Genomic DNA, 19,869 nt, shown 5'->3' with positions numbered 1-19,869 from the left:
TACTGGAGTGGTGTGACATAGCTTTGTGGTGTTGTATGCGTGCTATCCTGCTATATGTCAATGTTGTCTGCTTACCTTGTTTGTTTTATCTGCTATGCATCCTCTCATTCTTGCCAAATCTATTAATGGAATTGCATTGTGTAGTGATGAAAATTGTTGCTCTGGTTTGACCACCTCCTTGACTTTTTGCATACAGTGGCTACAACACCAATCGTTGAGTTTGTCGGTCAATTAGAAAGTGTTGCTTGAGGCGAAGTGTGCTCATTCCAGTTTGTATCAAATTAGTAGAGTCGGGATTAATACAAATTGTTTGTTGGCTGTGCATTTTTCTGAAATATATGCAGGGTTGGCCATAAAAAAGGTAACAAAACCAAAACATCGTAACTCGACACCAGTGATAGTTATGAAATCATTTTTAATGTGAAATATTTGTACAATCACAAAGTTTCACGACTTAATCGAAGTGCTCAATATGACCTCCCCTCTCTTTTATATTGTACATATTCTGATATACAGCAACAGGTTATGCATCTCTTTATGAAGGGTGCCTTGCATAACTCTTGAGATAATCTGAATAACTCCATTGTTCAAATCATCAAGTGTGGTTCATTTTAAATGAAGCATTCCTACCTCTGATGAGGCTCCATAAAATTCAGCAGTAACTTGATGAAACTACAGATTTTCATTATTTCTCACCATCTTCTGGAGATAACTCATCAGCACGTGGCGACAACGATTTGATGTCACAGTTACTGCAATTTTGGTATTAGGGCTATTGTGTCTCCTGCCATTGGCTACACTATTCCAATGCCATGTGATTGTTTTAACAAGAAGGGTGGTTTATGGTTTGTGACAACAAATCATCGTTTTCCTTTCTGGGTGCTTTTTTTTCACTCTTTGGCTTTGTTTTGTTTGGAAAGAGAAAAGGTGATTTATTTTATTTCTCGGCCGATCTTCATTGAGAGAGAATGACGTCATGAGGAACGATGGAGAGGACGGTGCAGATATAACGGAGACACACACAGCCTTGCAGTGAACTGGATTCTAGTTGTCAGTGATTCTGGAGTTTTATCGAGTCAAGTGTTGCCTTTCACGGGACGTCTTTCACACGACCTGGTTGTGGATTTTGCTTCATCAGTTTAATTTTTCAGCAGAGGTGTTTTTCTTTTTATTCATGGACCTTCCGCATTTTCCCTGAGGCCTTGGATGTTCATTTTTATCACAGACTTTTCGCGAGTTATTTAGTTTTCTCAAAACTGCTCGCGTTTGTTTCATTGTGATTTCCGAGGGGAGAGGGTTTTTATGAACTTGAAGCCGAATTTTTACGAGTGAACGTTTATTCCAACTGTTCTTCAATCCATATAATAAATGATGACAAGGAATTGTATTTATCATCTTCACAATTTCTACAGTGCCTTTCAGGAAATAAGGAGTACAGATTTGTGACAAAATCAATCCACACGTGATGGTTTTTTTCATAGAGTGAAGTGATGCTTCATGTTCTTGTGTCTTTTCCAATCCTGGAAATCTGTAATTATATTTATTCATCATCCCATTAATGTAAATATGGCACTTGTCAGAGAGAATAATGTCATTGATCATGAGGTCTTCATTGTCCATTGCTTCAAAAAAGCAGTAGAAAATTTAGACCGTATTCTGTGATCATTTTCATCAAGTCCCTGGAAAAGCTGAATTTTGTAAGGAAAAAGGCCATTGCCAAGCTTCAGTAATTGTCGTACTCATTTGTGACTGGTTCCTGTTCAGATGAGTCATCTTGTTGACTTGCATTTATTTCTCTCCATGTGTTGCGCGTCGGAAGGCTTCAATAAAGTCTGGGACATGAACACTGACATGCCTTCCTCAACAGCCTTTATCAACAGAGGGGTGAGGGGTGAGGGAGGCAGAGGGTGAGGGATTCTTACAGTTGTGATGCCCAGTTTAACATCCATCCGAGAGATAGCACACACATTCATGAATCGCCCTGCCTGTGAAACACTGGGATGACAGTTCATAGCTGGGTCGGGATTCATATTCAGGCTACACAGAGCAAGCATGTGTACCTCTCGGCTTTCCTCCCATGATATAGCGATTTATTATGTCATAACTGGAAACATTTTTTACTCATTGTGATAAAATAATTTATTTTGCGTTCCTATCTCCGGTATGCAATCGCAGTATCGTCATTGAAACTTAAACGCATGCCAAGCGGCTTCACCAAGCAAAACTCATGAAGAAACTTTTGAAAACGAAACGTTTAATTTCTATTTGGATTTATCTGTGCTGAAGTGACGGATCGTGCAATGGAAGATTGTACAAAAGGGGAAATGTCGTGGAAAATAAAATTTATATTTTCAGCGAGCCAGCCTCCACCTTTTGCACTGCAGAACAGCACGTGGATAAGAACGCATGAACTTTGTATTGAACTTTGTTCAAGTCAATCGTAAGTTAATTTGAACAAAAGCAATTTCCACAACTTGGTAATTATTAAAGCTAATATCTCCAAATTTGGTTCCTATAACTGCAAATGATACAACTGCTAGCTGTTAAAGTTTGAGCGTGATAGCATGTCAGGATTCAAATCCCGACATGCTATCCTGAACTTTGTTCAAGTCGATCGATGTGCAGTATCCAGTATTGTAGAGCGCTCGCCAAGTGGCTTAAGCACTCCAACGGAATGGTTGATAATTTAATAAATCGCTTGGCACACGATTAGCAATCACCGAACAGTTATATTTGAACATACACCTCCCGGAGATGCCCGAAATATCAAATATGCCTGAATTGGACAAATGAACACTTTTCTCGGAGTCAGAACTGCTTGGAAGTTCGATTCTGGAGCTTAAATTTTGTAATTCGTTTTAGTTTAAGAGATTCTCTTGGTGATCACATGTGCAGAAATGAAATAAAGCAACGAATGCTGACGTCTTCGGGCATTTATAAGCATTGCAATGTTCCCAGCGATTCCTAGATATAATGAACAGACATTCGTCAGTAAGAGTGAGGAAAGTGGAAAAAAACACAAATTTTATCATTAAGAAATCATTGCATCCTGTTCCAAGTCAAGGCAAGGTTGAGCTGGCCAAAAAACTTGGCGGCTTCAGAACCGAGCGAGGTTACCTCGGATACACCTTAAGACCCCAAACAGAGCGCTGACTGAGGATGCACCTGATAAAGGATATATTTAAATAAGGTTATTAATTTTCTTCAAAAGGGGTGTTTTAATTAAGCCCCACACGCAATTTTCACAACGGCACTTTCTACTGCACACTTCCTTAAGTTTTCTTCGGATGCATGCAAAGTTTCAGGCTGCTAGGTTTTTATAGTTTTGGAGTTATGGAGGAGACACACTGACTGATTTATTAGTATAGATTGAGCTTCAGTCTGTCTGTCCAGGCCATAACAATTTTCCAATGGAGCTTTTATCTTCAAATCTTCAACAAACCTTTTATTATGATGATTTGAAGAACACAAATAAAAATATGCAATTTTAAAAAACTGTCATTTTCGTGAAGTTCGAGTATAAAGCAAATGCAGATAGGCTTTACATTTTGAGATGCTTTCTCATTTTGTTGGGAAGTCGATCCAGTCGAAAAAAAAAAATATTCAATTTTTTTTTTTTTTGAAATTTGATCTACCCTTATTATCAGTATTACCGTTGATATGTTTCTCTGTTGGGTAGTCGTTCTAGTCGAGAAAAAAAAAATCAAAAGTTTTTTTTGATATTTTTTTTCTTTCTACCCTTATTATCAGTATTTCCGTCGATATGTCTGTCTGTCTGTCTGTCTGTCTGTCTGTCTGTCTGTCCCTCTGTTCGGTCCAGTGCTCCATTAATACAATGGCGATTTCGATGAATCTTGGTTGCTAGGTTCATACCATGACCAAGTTGTATGCAAATGAGAACTGTTGCTATGGACACCACTGTTGCCAAGCAACGGGACTTTGAAATTTTTTAAAAATCATAAAAAATGCATGTTTTCGAAAATCAAAAATTGGGCCACAAGTGACTGTGGGCAGTACATTCAGCCATATTGTCAAAAATTTACTGCCGGATCCTATGAAAACTGTCGGAGAAGATAGAGTTTGAATGAATCCTGGTCGAAAACAATAAAAAAACGAAGTTCGTTATATCTCAGAGATTATGAGTCAGATATACATGAAACGGGTATGGTAGGTTCATGGTATGTCCTAGTTATGTGTGAGAAAGAACCGTTGCTATGGACCCCTCCATTGCCTAGCAACGGCCAAAAAACCTCTAAATGTGGGGGTATTTTAACAAAAAAACAATCTGCAGCATTAACCTTTGAAGCTAGAATCATGAATTTTCTTGTGCTTAATCCTCAGGTCATTCCCCATCGAACGGGCCCATCGCGTCAGGTTCTATTGGGTAGTCGACTACCCATGTCCGCCTACCGGCTTGTTTTGTAATGAGCTAGTATCTTTCATATTTCACACTAATGCCTGTATTTTTTTTTGTAGGCATGTACACAGATTACTAGGAATCTTCTCTGAAATGTTCTCTGCACTTTTCTCGGAGACTTTCTTTCACTGTACATGTCATAAATAAAGACCTGCTGATGTGTGTGTGTGTGTGTGTGTGTGTGTGTGTGTCAAATTGCCCCATTATTCTCCCCTGCCCATCCGATAAATTCGGAGACTGAGGACGTTAAAATGAGCTCCCACCAACCACCCGACTGACTGACCAATCATCTGTCCATGTACTTTTGTACACACGATATTTCAAAAACAGTTGAACATTTAGCTTTCATACTGCAGATATATGTTCCTCATGATATTATCTCAATCTGTTTAGATCACAGTAGTTATTGGCTGCACTATGTTGCCATGGCAACCATCATGGTAACTTTGCTTGTGTACGTGATATTTTATAAGACGTTCACGATTTAGCTTTCATATTACAAAGATCTATTCCTCATGCCATTCAAAAGATGTGGGACCTACTGTTGAGTATTAACTCTTTGTTTTTTAATACCTCCAAGCAAAAAACTTTGTGTTACAGGCAATCTAAGGAAATTTGAAATTCATTTATAACCATGTTACCAAGAAAGTCTCAGCATAATTAAGTGTTTCCTCTTTTTGATAGTCCACATTGTGTGTACGTGAAGTGGAGCTTTTGCAAAAAGGTGAAAAGCCCCGTCTTCGGCACATTCTCCCCCCCCCCAACCCCCCGGGTTGTGACATCACCGGCATTTACCATTGGACATGTGGTCTCTCCTGATGATGGCCATGTGGTCTCTCCAGGATGTCACGACCTGGGCTCCATTTTTTTTCTCTGGTGCCATTATGAACGACCATCTGGTGATATAATTAAGTGAAATGGAAAAGGGGAGAAGTCGATGAAGAAGAAGAAGACTCATCACATAATGGCTGATATAATGGAACATGGTTATCTCTGTGCACCTGATCCTGGCAGCGCTAATCTGGATATTATGGGCCATCTTATTCCAACACTGAATCTGAATTAACGAACTGATTAATCCCTATATTAACCCTTTAGTCAGTTCCATAACAATACAAATATATATATATATATATATATATATATATATATATATATATATATATATACATATATTTTGCATTCAACTCACTTCTAAAAGCTGAAGTTATACTTTTTAAAACATTATCTCTTATTTATTCCACATGTGCACCTCTGTTTTTCTGCTGCATCTTTAAGAATCTCTGCTTGATTTGTATGAAATTCCCAGACAGATGGAACTTGTGGTTTAGTGTTACCTTTTCATGCTATCGACGTTTTGTGGAAATTGGATGGTGTCTAAGTCTGAATTTTATGGTAAACCTGCCTTTCATACAGCTGTACATTTTGACCAAAAAGTTTAATTTTTATTTGATCTCTACCTTGAATCTCTATGTTTTTTCTTTGTTCCAAAATGCTAAGGTTGGTGGAAGTTTCGATTTTATACTCCTACTATGTGTCATTAACTTATTAAGTTGTGTTTTGTGTTGATTTAGAGTTCAGTCCAAAGTTTTAATGTATTCCATAGCAGGCTCTTGTGGTGTATATCACGTAACAATTCCAGCGGCATTTTCAAACAAAAAAAACACACCTTTCACTCAGAACCATCTTGAGGGAGGCATATGTGTCTACCAAGAGTGCAACGCTCTCCTCTGCCGCAGGCGAAGAAGCACTGACGGTATACGTGGATGGCGGGAGGCTCGGGCGTCGAGGAGAGAATGGCTCACAGAGCCTAGAGGCCATCCAGCAACTAGCAGCATCTTATTTTATTGATCGTGAGGGGACTCTGCGGCGTCTCCATGAGATTCAGATTGCTGGAGGCACCATCAAGGCAAGAATCTCATTGTGGCACCATCTGGTTATTTAAATTCTTCATTTGTGATTTAGGGGAAGTAAGGATGTGGTACGGCTTCCACAAGCAAAACTATTTAGAAGTTTTATTTTGCATCGAACATTTACAAATCCTTTCCATTCTATCTCTGGATCCTGTGAATTTTTTTTTTTTTTTTAAACCTAACTATTAATGTCATTTCTAAAAATTATTATTATTAATGTCATTTCTAAAAATTATTATTGTTAAAAAAAATTTTAGCTACAAAAATACCAGACTTGTGGGAGAGCAAATAATTTATCATTAGATGACACAAATCATTGAAATATAACTTTTATTTTGTTATTATGACCTGTAATCTCGTACATTTAGCCTGGTTACTGCTGTCCCGGAGGAATTACGCCATTGAGATGAACATCACACAAATAAAAATATATTGAGGGGCAAGGAGATGTTGTGATGGTGCCATCATGGTGAAGTGTATAGGATATAGCATTCTTGCTGTTGCTCGCTTTGGCAAGCAAGATCATGCACAGCCTTCTACAGCGCGTAGCGTAAGAGTTTCTCCTTGAGCTGCTAAATATGAAAATTTGAGAAGGAATCGATATGAAAAGAAATCCCGTGTTGGAACGTGAGCTGCATGTGGAGTCTGATCCTGCTCTCCTCGCACCCCCCTCTCCAACTGCCAACCCCCCTCAAGCACTGCACTCCTGTGCCTCCCTTGCCTCTCTCAACCTTCTCTCTTTCCTGTGTCAGCCCATTGATCAGTGTATTTTTTTTTCCTATTGTATGAGGCAGAAGCTGTTTTCTGTTTTTTTTGTTTCTAAGCTCATGTTGAAGAATCAAGGCTACTGTATTATAACCAAACCCTTTGGAATTATCCCGATCTCAACTGTGCACCATGAAGCGAAAATGCTCTCCATTCCTTTTTAATCACCTGCTTTCGTTAACTGCACGGTATAATTTATTGCCCATAATTATTGTTCAAATTCAATACTCTTCAGGTAGTTCCAACTTTTGTCACACACCCATGCACATGCTTGACACTGTGTAGATCGATTTATATTTCTTGCAATTAGAAGCGAGGCGGAAAAAAAAATCTTCACTTTTTTTTGTCTTTTTCCCATGCTCTGTATGACAATGGTGCTTCTCATATTGAAAGAGGGTAATGAATATGAAATAAAATGAAATGAGGCCTCTGGGTAATTAAAGCGAGAAAGCATGTAAAAAAAAAATAATAATAAAAAAAGAAATCTCATTGCTTCACCCCGAGAGGATCTGGAACTGCGTGGTGGGGGAGGATTGCTGCATGGCTCACGGGAGTGAAATGCTCTCTGTGGGTTTTTACTGCTCTGCTTCAGTCCGTAGTCTCTTAAAACTCTAATTAATTAGATTTCTTTTATTATTCTTAGTGGGAATAGGAGTGGTGTAGAGGAGTCATTATGACCTGCGTTGCTACGCTTGTGCTGCGCAGGTTTCCGAGATGCGGACCGGCCCGTTGGGTTGCAGCAGCTATGAAAACCTGGACTCCGTTAACTCCGTCCTGATTCGAAGCCCAGACCATAAAATACAACTGCAAGGTAAAGTAAATGATTGTTTTTCTCTTACTATATGGCTGCATTTATCTGTGCTTAAATAATGGGATAGTTTAGCTAACAGGATAGCCGAGAGGTATGCGCACTCGCCTCTGAGCTTCTGTCATGGGTTTTAATCTCAACTCAGCTATAAACTGTCATCCCGGTGTTTCACGGGCAAGATGATTCGTCAATGTGTGTGTGGCATTCATCAGATGGACATGAGACCGGGGGTCCCATCTGTTGGTAAAGGTTGGTGGACGTTAAAGTTATTGCACTGTTTTTTCACAATAGGTGGGTGAGTTATTGACGGCCACCTGGCTAAATATGAAAATCCTGCTCTAAACTACAGGGGGGCACTGCATCAAAGGCAACAGTTGAACCACAAGCCCTCCCCCTCCCCCAGGAAATTATTGAACCCACAGCCATGTGCTGCATAAGGAAGGACAAGATTGGGTTCGCTTAACAAAAGAGAAAATGATTGGCAAGAAAATGTTGTTAAATTGAAGGCCTTGCACAGACTTGGATGACGCAACTTTCGAAAAAGGAAGAAAGCGATAATGGCTTTCATCCATTACGAAATATATAAAGCATCACAGATTTGTGTGATAGGGTAGCACATAATATGTCATTCGGATATTTTTTCTGGGTTAGAATCTCGACCCAAATTTCAACTGTCAGATTGGTGCTTCACAGGCAGGGCATTGAATCAATGAGTGCACCATCTCTCAAATAAATGCTAAACTTGGGATCTGTCTGCGAGCATGAGAGCTCAGTCAGGTCTCACAAATGATGACATCAAACTTACAAATGCAATTGAGCTCAGGTCTCTCAAATTATAAATAAAGCTATGTTGTTGTTTTTTTTAACCTGCAGGAAGTCCAAAGAAAAATCGAAGTTATGCAGTATGTTGTCTGTTTATTTGTCTTAACACCTGTGAAACTGTTCAATGGCACATCTTGTCTTGGGCACCATGTTCTCTACAGAGCATTGATTCGACCGAAGGAGTTTATTTGCCGAGGGTTCCGATATTTAATGGGTCACCACTCCGACGGAAGACCCCGTGCTGAGTGTGCAGTAACTTCGAATTTACCTTGGATGCAAGTGATAGTTCACCTACCTTTCATGAAAGATAGCGTGGGATCTTTGACATCCACCAACTAATGCTGGCAGAGCTGATGCCTAGTTTAACATCCATCCGAGGGATGGCACACACATTGATGAATCACCCTGCATGCGAAACACCAGGATGACAGTTTATACCTGGGTTGAGAACCCAGGCGAGACAGCTCAGAGGTGACTGTGTCTCTCGGCTATCCTGCAACCCATAGTGGAGCAACTTAGCATAACAATTGTGCATTTTGTGAGGAAAGCACCAAATTTGGCACACTAGTAGCCTATTATATTATGAACAGATTTGGATATTGGGCCATCTCAAAGTCAGCCGCTGATGGCTGTAGCAGCCATTTTCCACTGCCATCAAAAATTTGAGATGGCCCAATATCCAAATCTGTTCATAATATAATAGGCTACTATTGTGCCAAATTTGGTGCTTTTCTCACAAAATGCACAATTGTTATGCTATATTTAGCTAAGTTGCCCCACTACCAATGATACGTTTGATTAGCAAATGCTATTTGTCACTTTTTTTCTTCTTTTTTTTTACCATATGTCATTCTTTTTATTGACCTCTTATTCTGTTCTCAAGTATCAATCTACATCTAGAAAAACGATTGCAGTTGAACAATTTGTACATCATTTATCGAAATACATTTGTCGAGTATCTTTGAAAGTGAAGGATGTGTAAAGCTTGAATTGTAGTGAATTATTATCTGTGGAATTAGCAGGTCTGCTTACTTGATGATGCTTAACAGTGAACTTCAGAAGTAAGGAATGAAGACAGAAATGAAGATGAGATTGACAGACGGTCAACCACTTGGTTTGTGTTGTGGGTTAGTTACGCACAAACCAGCAATTGCTTTACATTGTATATTCTGTAAAAATATACATTTGTGTTACCAGCATCAAATTATGTGATTGTCATGCCACCTGCTGAAGATGATTGTGTGAAATATCTTGAGAAATATTTGGATCCACAAATGAGCATTGCAAGGCTTTGCCAGCTGGCTCCATGGAAGTTATTTTCTGGCAGTATGTAAGCAAATAAGCCATCTGCCCTGGGCAGCACTAAATGTCCTTTCTTTATTGGTCCATCTTTGGCTTTTTTTCAGAATTTGCCTTGAGCATTTTATTTCCTCAAGGAATGATGAAAGGATCTCTCCAAAGATAGTAATTGTGAAGTGTAATATGTTGTCTAAAGTCGTCCACTGACTGATTTATGTGAGGAGTTCATTTGTTGCTTACTTACTCGTTCAACACTCTCCATATTCAACATTTGCATCTTCGGATGCTCACTCTGAAGCATTTTTTTTAACCATTTGATGTACAATACATGAATTTCAAAAGAACGTATGAATCCGAACGAGGCCTTTCACGCATGCGCTGTTTGTGCGTTTTCAGTGACTCGCCTTGAGTAACTGGGGAACTTTTCACCTGCCATTGCTCGGGCGATATCTGTAAATCAAATAGTCTTTCAAACATAATTTTTGGTATTTAAACGAAAGAGTGAGTGGCATGTTCAAAATGCTTAAATATTGTTGTTGCTGGATTCAAAATCAGGCTCGTGGAAATACGAGAAATATTCGTGGATGTGAGGTGTCGATCTCGTACTATTTCATGTTGATACAATTGAGCGGCAGCAGTGGCCAGTCTCCATTTAACCTCCTAAAACCCACCCACGTATGGATGTAGCAGCAAACACCAGCAACTTACACGCACACGCACACACACACACACACACACACACACACACACACACACACACACACACACACACACACACACACACACACACACACACACACTTTGAGACCTGTGAGGGCTGCTTTCCACTTCCGAAACCCACATGTAGAGATAACAACCAACAACACACTTCTCCTTTCAGCAATAGAGGCAAAAATCAAGTATAATTTGTCTTCTGGTCCTGGAACCAAACAAACAATATGTTTATGGCAGCTCAGAGCCCACCCCCCCTCCCTTCTCCCTCCACCCACACCCAACATCATTTTAAAAGTTGATTATAAACTTATCCTGTGCATTTACAAGCACCAGATTTGTCCTTCCCATTGCTGTTCTGAAGCAACCAATCCAGATACACAAGCTTTGCGTATTTTCATGTTGCAAACTTGTCCTTCGTCAAAGAGTTGGTTACCATTGCTTGGTAATGACACACATCATCGTCTTTCCAATTGCAGACCTCCATTAAGTAATCACCAAGCCTGCCATGTTCACAGGTTGTATTCCTGCAAGGTTCAAAGACCATTCATTGTTCGCGATTTGTGTAGCACCCGATCGTACACTTGGGACTTGTACCAGGCAACATTATCGTGAGTTTGCAGAATGGGTAGCTGCCCTTTTGGTGAGGTGAGCTAGTTCTCCAACACCTTCATTGTGCAGAGGCACACTCCCTTACTCACAGGTCCCTTTCGAAGTATTTTCGGATTATTTTAGAAACTTTGTGAGCCATTTTTAGGTCACAATCCTTCGCACTCACACACACACACACACACACAATATCCTCTATGGTGCTTGCTAATGACACACAGCAATAAATACAGATGTCTTGGTTAATGGAATAAGTTAATGATAGAAGGCTGGGGGCATGCATACTGATAGTGGGAAGGAAAGAGAAAACGCATGAAAGGACTGACATTGAGGAGTTGCAAAACTCAGAAGTAGGCATAGTATTTGATTTAAGATTATGATGACACCTTAAATAATGGAAGGAAGGAGCTTTGCTGCACATAAGTGGGAAGGCGGTTCCACCAATGGAGAAATGATGGATGAAAGATCAGAAGTTAGCTGATTCGTATTTAAACCAAGAGTGGGCTGCACGAAGAGGTATGGTTGATCCATTCAGGCTGGAGTGCAACCCATTCAGACTTTGACAGTTTATTCCATCCATTAGCTCAAGTGAAGTGCATTGTGTACAATGACAGCTTTTACTTGCAAATCAAGTGTAACTCAGCAACAACATTCTTCCTTATGATTATTCTTAACTCGTATATGAGAGTTCCAATTGTAACGTAAGATTAGAAGTACAACTCTTGATGAAGTTTCCATCTTTTTCCTCCGTTTTGGCCATTGTAACATTGCTCACCCAGTTTTCCATCTACCCCTTAATTTATTACCATTTGCCATCCAGTTTGAACTTGGGAAAGGCCTGCCGAACATTAATACAACTTTCAAACTTTATGAAACTTGCAGAACTGTAACCGGAAATGGATCACTATGTCCTGAATTAATATACTCCCCACCATTAAAAAGACCACACACACACACACTTGCAGAACTCATAATGTAATAATTGATGAAGGACTTTTCCAGCGTTCATTGCAAATACTCTTTTGGCACAAGGGATGTGCAAGAACACCTGATTGCAAGTTTCCACATTACAGAATTGCCTTATAAAATAATAATTTAGCACAATGCAGCTCGTGCACCCAAGTAAAGGTTTTTCAAGGTGACAGAAGGCATTCTATGGAAATTTGAAAGTCTTTCCCAGACACCAGCATGTGGATCATCCACAAACACATTGATGACATTCTTCAATTGGAAGGGTACACGGTAGAGCGCATACCTCCACCCCACAATGCCTGATCCAGTAGAACATATTGGCCCCATTAAATGTTTGAAATATCATACTGGATAGCGTTTTTGGCCCTATCTCTCAATGGTGAAGAATCACTTTTAAAATTCAATAATTATCGTATCCGGATCTGGATTTGGATCTTCATCAAAATCGAACCAATTCGGCTTGTCACACGCCCAACATGACCACCAAATTTCATCGGAATCCGTCCACAACTTCTTGAGATATCGTGCTATATATCGGTTTAGCCCCATCTCTCAATAGTGAAGAATCACTTAAAAAAATTTAGTTGCCAGATCCAGATCACGATCTTCTCCAAAATATAATCATGCAATCCTTGTCACACACCCAATCTGACCAAATTTCATCGAAATCCGTCCACAACTTTTTGAAATATCCTGCACACAAACAAAGAAACAAACAGACAGGTGTCAAACCACAACCTCCTTCCATCTTTGGTGGTGCAGGTAACAATCCAATATAATGCCACATGCCAGAAAACGGGAGGAATTAAATCATTGGATACCTTCAAACAGGGTCTTCCATTAGCCATATCACAAGGCTCTTTATCATGAGGAGAGGAACTGTTTATGACCTCTGAAGACATCAAGCTACTCAATCAAAAATAAAGATGCCAAGAAGTGGACGTCCTGCTCAGGACCGATCCCATCAAATGTCCCATCTGCGCAGTTGGTTTAAACTATGTAAGAGTACTGCAAACACACTCCAAGGACCTTGCATTATATGTCAACACCATGTTGAGGTGGACCATGTTGGATTATATGTCCATATAACACCATTATATGTCCAGGTTTCCGGTGAACCAGTTGAAACGGGGAAAAGCTCCAGGGATCTGTGGCATCCATGCCGAACTTCTCAAGGCTGGTGGAAATGCTGCACTCGTGTCGTTGCATGCAGTTTTGTGCTCTGCCTGGAACACAGGCATCATCCCAACTGACTGGAAGAGGGGCCTTGTTGTCCCTCTCTGGAAAGGGAAGGGTGATCGCCAAGACTGCAACAACTACCGAGGGGTGACGCTGCTCTCAGTGCCGGGCAAGGTCTTTGCTCGGATAATTCTCGATAGGGTTCGCCACCATCTGCTTGAGCACCAGCCTCCAGAGCAGTCAGGCTTTACACCAAAGAGGTCAATGATTGACCGTATATTTGCACTTCGTGTCCTCACCGAACGCAGACGAGAGTTTCGGCAGGGGCTGCTTGCAGCCTATGTTGATCTCTGTAAAGTGTTCGATTCAGTGAATCGGGATGTCCTCTGGAGGATTCTTGGTCTTCGTGGGGTGCCACCAAAACTGATCGATCTGATGTCTGAACTCTACTCTGGTACTGAGAGTGCTGTAAAGTGTGGTGGTACCATCTCTGACTTATTTCCAGTTGTTACTGGAGTTCGTCAGGGGTGTGTACTGGCCCCCACACTTTTCATCACTTGTATGGACTGGATTCTCGGGAGGATGTCGGAGAGATCAAGTTGCGGTGCGTCATTTGGGAATGTCAAGATCTCGGACCTTGACTTTGCAGATGATGCAGTCATCTTTGCGGAGACTTTAGACATCCTCTTGGGGGCCCTCGAGGTGCTGAATGAGGAGTCGGAGCCGTTGGGATTACGGGTTTCTTGGGTCAAAACTAAGATCCAGGCTTTCGGTGACATCTTGGATGCTGCTGTCCTGTCTGTGTCTGTTTGTGGTGAGGATGTTGAGGTCATGGAGAGATTCACTTACCTTGGCAGTGATATTCATGTCTCTGCTGGCTGCGAGTCAGAGGTCAATAGACGTCTGGGTCGGGCCTGGGGAGTCATGGATTCACTGGATCATGGGGTGTGGCGCTGCCGGTACCTGTGTGGGAGGACGAAAGTCCGAGTCTTCAGGTCCTTGGTACTTCCAGTCTTGCTCTATGGGTGCGAGACTTGGACTCTGACCAAGGATCTGAGACGGAGACTTAATTCCTTTGGTACCAGGTCTCTTCGGAGAATCCTTGGCTATCGCTGGTCGGATTTTGTGTCCAACGAGCGGTTGCTGAGAGAGACTCGGATGAGATTTGTTACCTGCATAGTCCGTGAGCGTCAGTTGCGGCTGTATGGACATGTGGCTCATTTTCCTGACTCTGATCCTGCTCACCAGATTCTCTCAGCGAGGGAGTCTCATGAGTGGAGGAGGCCAGTGGGTCGACCACATGCCTCATGGTTGCAACAGGTTGACCATCATCTCAAGGAGATGGGGATGGGCCTGGCATCTGCCTGGGGGATGGCCAGACGGAGGCCCCTGGAGTACCGGCGGAAAGTGGACGCAGCGACGTGCTGTTCTGGCACATGTTCCCATACCTGACCTGACCATGTTGAGGCATCTCTGTGATGCAGGGATCTGTACTCATCGTACTGTCCAGAATCCAAGACGTGCAACACAACACATCCAAGCACACTTACATGTGCAATAAACACGTCCAATGGACATGGAGGCAATGCTAAGTGCTATGTTAAGTAACAAGTCCAGGTTTCCTTTGAAAGGCGGCATGATGGTTGGTCATGGGTCCACAGAATACGTAATGAGCCATATGCCTGTCTGTGTTTGGGAACCCACATATTTTGGGATGTGGATGGGTCATGATGTGGAGTGGTATTGCTGAAACTTTTCACACCAACTTGATCCATATCCATGGCAATCTGATGGCAGATCAATACATTCATGAGATCTTTCAGCAACTTGTGTTGCCTACCCTTGAACAACATGGTCCAGGAATAACCTTCAGGCATGATAATGCTCCTGCTCACAGTACCATTCAGAGAAGGAACGTTTTTGTCAATGCCAATGCCAATGCTAATGTCATGAGGCCCTGGCCTACCATCTCGCCAGATTTAAATCCAAATGAACATCTCTGGGATATCATTGATCACCACGGTTGAACCTTGCCAAGTCAGCCACAGACCCTCTGAGCTGTTTGGGCATGGAATGCCATTCTCCAGGCTTAGATTTGAACACTCGTATGGTGAAATAATTCCCATGGATTATTATTATTATTATTTTTAATGTTGAAGGCTTCAGTTAACTAAATAGTGCTCATCGAGGCCAAGCCTGAATAAAATAACTACATTGATAGAAAATCAAGGCAAGAGAGAATAGTCTAAGAGTGAAAGAATAAGAATAGAGGAAGTGAAAAATCTGCTTTTTGAAAAGGGGAAGGACATAATTGTTTGGGAAGATGTGAGAAGGTAAAGAGTTCCATGGTTTGGCAGTGGAGGGGAAGAAACAAACATCAGAACGGCCCACCCTTGAATTGCCAATGGCCTCACAATAATTATGTGATGTAGTGGCTTGTCGAGTGTTCCTTGGTCTCGCTAATGGTGGAGTTACACAAGCAGCAAGTTCTTGTGAGTGGAGGTACACGAGTAGCAATTGCTGTAGCAGGTTGGCATTCCCACGGTATTGAGATTGTTACTTCTACATTGGATCCCTACTTTAAAACATTCGCCACAATGCAGCATTAAAGTGCATGTTCCACCGACAGAGAATTATATATTTTGTCATCGTGTCCATATTACAGAAATAAATTCAGAATAATTACATGGGGTGAGGTTGCAATGAAATGGACATGCAATTATTTAGCATTTATTTCTGTCAGATGTTCGTACGTCATCAGCATCATGTGAAGTCACATATATAAATGTTATCAACACCGATCATGTGTTTGGTTATTTTTTTATGGCGGAGTGCGGACAAGCATCATAAATAATGCACATTCGAGTCCGAGATTTTAGTCGTAACTTTGGTGTAGCTGTTATAATATTGAATGCATTTTTATCTGTTTTTCAACTTTGAGGAAAATATTATATATATATATATATATATATATATATATATATATATATATATATATATATATATATATATATATATATATATATATACTGCCGAGATGATGACATCCGTCGTCTGAGTAATGGTTCAATCGAGACCTCTATTTTCAACCAACTATATTGATAATTTCGAGCATTTTATCTTTCATGGCTTTGTTTGCTATTTTAAATAGTGTGACAGATGTGAGCAGCGATATATGCAGTGAGAATCTTAATTTTCAATTTTTTAAAATTTGTTTTAATTGTTGAGATTGGAAAGTCAGACACAGGAATAATGCATTTACCTACTTATCTAATGTGGAAATCTTAATGCCATGAATGGGATGATAAATGCTTGCTTCTACTAAATTGGATGGATCAACAAGAATGACCATGCTTTTTAATTGTGGTGCGTTTGTGTTTTTTGTTTTTCATTTAATAATGAGGCCCTTTTATTAAAAACGGCCTGTAACCCGAGCCATTTCCTTGATGGCTGCAATCAAGTTGTAAGAGATATCTCATTTGTTCGACCTCGTCATTTTGAGAACCTGTATTTGGCAAATCTGCACTTGGAAATTATGTTTTAAAAGGATCAACAATATTATTGCTCGAGGTGAAAAAATTATGAAAAAAATATCCTTTTACTCTGAATGTATTGTCAGGAGAAAATTAATATCAGATTTATATGTGACATAACGATGTTTGAACAAGTATGGTTAAGCTTGGATGGTGTTTACACACACACACACACACACACACACACACACACACACACACACACACACACACACACACACACACACACACACACACACACACACACACACACACACACACACACACACACACACACACACACACATTGTATTTGTCTGCCTCCTTACGCTGACATCCAGAGGAAGTCAGGATTCACATCTTATTACAATGAAAATAGCAATCTTCCACCACTGCATCATTCAGGTATAGAGTTACCTTTGGTTTGTTGTACTCAGAACAACTCTCTGTTCTCGAGATAGCGTACAGTGCAGAGTGGATTACCATCATTCCATGAAGGTTGGGGCATCTGTTCTTTGCACATGATTGCCGTTGGGAATCTGCAAAAATATAGTCGATGTGTATTTATTCCATTTATATTTTCACTGGGAATTGATTCTATCGTTGCTTAACTTGTTTTCTTTAGCCTGTCAGGTAATGCTTCTTCATCTGTTTGTATGCAGCACAAGGCTGCGGGGTAGCATCATTTGCTGAGAATGCGGCAGTGCAGCTGGTGCAATACCCTCTGCTGGTCAGACCAGGATTTTGTAATTTGTTCATGGTGCCAGCGATAGCTCGCCTACTTTTCGTGAAGTACACCATGGGATCTTTAACGTCCACCAACAAATCTTAGCAGGCTGGACGTCCGTTTAACTGCAATCCGAGGGACGGCGCACGCATTGATGAATCAAGCTGCCTGTGAAATGCTGGTTTATAGCTGGGTTGGGATTCTAACCCAGGCTAGACAGCTTAGAGGCGAGTGTGCTTGCATTTCAGCTATCCTGTTAGCCCTTCAGGTAATGCTGATAGAACCACTTTGTGCTGTGCAATGCACCCTGTGAAAGTTGATCTTACTTGGGTGAAGTTAGCTTTTCAAGGTTGGAAAACTAAACTACTGGTTGGTAGGGAATAGTACATGTTCTCAATTGATTTTCCCGAATATGTTTTGGGAACACGATATGCACCCGTCCAAATTATAAATAAAATATTTTTATGTTTTTAAAATGTGCAAACCCTCACGTGTTTCCAATCACCCTTTCCAAAGAGCCACCTGTTTATTCTTGTGGTCTGAACATTTGCTGCCATTCTAAGAGTGTACAGGTTTGAGTCCAATTTCTTATATTGATTTATATGTTACGTCATCATGTCCCTGTTAGAAAATATAGAAATACAAATGCTTGTAGTATCCCAACCTTGGTGAATTTTGATGTATGCCTCACCACCTATGGAGGTGGCATGAATTTTGTGAAAATGACTGCTGAAATAGGATGTCCTCAAAGGGTTAGTTCAATAGAAGTTATGGGAAAACTTTATCAAAATACGTTAGATCCAAACACATTTGTGTTGTGCTGAATTTATATGCAGCCCACACAATTTAACACCCCATCAGTGCTCCTCTGTTTTACCATGACGATGCTGAAACGGGGTGGAAGCAAACCCTGCGATTGGAGCTGGTGAACAGTGATTGATTAGCTGCACGGTGTACAATGGGTTTTTATTGAACTTTGGCTGAGTGCAGTGCTTTGGAAATCGGTGTTGATTGCAACACTGTGACCACAAACTCTAGGACCACTAGAGGTGGAGAAAGATAATCTTCCATTGAACTACAAGCTAAAGGTGGCAATTTTGTTCCAAAAGCTTCAAAAATGCTTTGCGTTCATCATTGATATGCATGGGCCGAGAAGGAATTTGAGTGTTTCACGATCGTCAGCGTGGAAGGGGCTTCCTACCCGGGTGGAGAGTTCTTGTCGTATTTTACTGTGCCTTGGGTGAATTAAGAGCATGCTTTTTGCACTCTCAGGCCTGGCTCTCTTCTGCCCTGTGGAGTGAATGCTCTGTTGCCCTTAGAAATGACTGTCCCTGCCAGAATGTAGAAACATGGCTCAGCTAAACACTTCTTGATCTGAAGTGCCATTGTTAATTCCAACTTTGGGTATAGCTCACGGAGCTGCCAGGCGGCAGTGGCTGTTGTACGTTAAAATGACAACCCTAAGTGACCTGACTTTTTGTGGTGGACACAATGGAAAGGAGATGAAAATGGATAACTGGTGCAGAGAACTGCTGTAGCAAAGAACAGAACATGTAGTGCAATGACAAGATAGTGGCGACATTAAAAATAAGACGACAAAACTGATTAAAATCAAATTCCAATTCCATGTAGTTTTTTTACATTTTATGATTTGATCAATTATTGTTTTTGTTTTGCTGATATCCCATTATATTTATTGCTAATGATTTTAAACCACATTCATACATGTTATTTTCTTTCATGTTGATGGGTTGCATTGGTGGAATGTTAATGTTTATGAGGAGGAGTATAGGAGGAACTTTCATGTTGAGGAACCACCTCTGGGAATGTTGCGGAAGAAGCTGCATAAAGCAACTATGAAAGGCTTCCCAAGGTAGGCCCTTTGCGGTTTCAAACCCTTCCCAGAGTTCCTCCTGGAAAATGTTTGAAATCTACAGCTTCTTTGGTGAGAAGAGCATGGGAGGAGTCTTTATTTATATAATCCTAGCCACATGGGTTTAATTGATTAGGTGAGAGCTAATTGGTTATTCCCTCCAACCACAGTTGAGAGATGTGGGTGGGTCTTCCTTTATTACCTCTGCCACTGAAGGTGAAGTAAGTTGTTTTCACCCCTTTCTGTCTATCTGTTTGTTTGT

The 19,869-nt window shown here is 40.8% G+C and overlaps 1 protein-coding gene across 5 annotated transcripts in view; it reads left to right on the top strand.

The window, feature by feature from the left end:
• LOC147027110 (BMP/retinoic acid-inducible neural-specific protein 3-like) overlaps positions 1-19,869 on the top strand; it is a 286,980-nt gene that overhangs the window by 81,891 nt on the left and 185,220 nt on the right. For all 5 annotated transcript variants that reach the window (XM_085883275.1, XM_085883279.1, XM_085883277.1 and 2 more), the window contains exons 4-5: positions 6,157-6,326; positions 7,801-7,906. In XM_085883275.1, the coding sequence (XP_085739401.1) occupies positions 6,157-6,326; positions 7,801-7,906 (276 nt within the window). The remainder of the gene's footprint in view (positions 1-6,156; positions 6,327-7,800; positions 7,907-19,869) is intronic.

Source organism: Eptatretus burgeri, chromosome 5, assembly GCF_056783735.1.
Source record: "Eptatretus burgeri isolate ZD-2024b chromosome 5, Ebu_testis_v1, whole genome shotgun sequence".
NCBI classification, from domain to species: domain Eukaryota; kingdom Metazoa; phylum Chordata; class Myxini; order Myxiniformes; family Myxinidae; genus Eptatretus; species Eptatretus burgeri.
The sequence above is the reverse complement of the archived record's forward strand: the minus strand, read 5'-3'. Positions and strand labels throughout refer to the sequence as shown.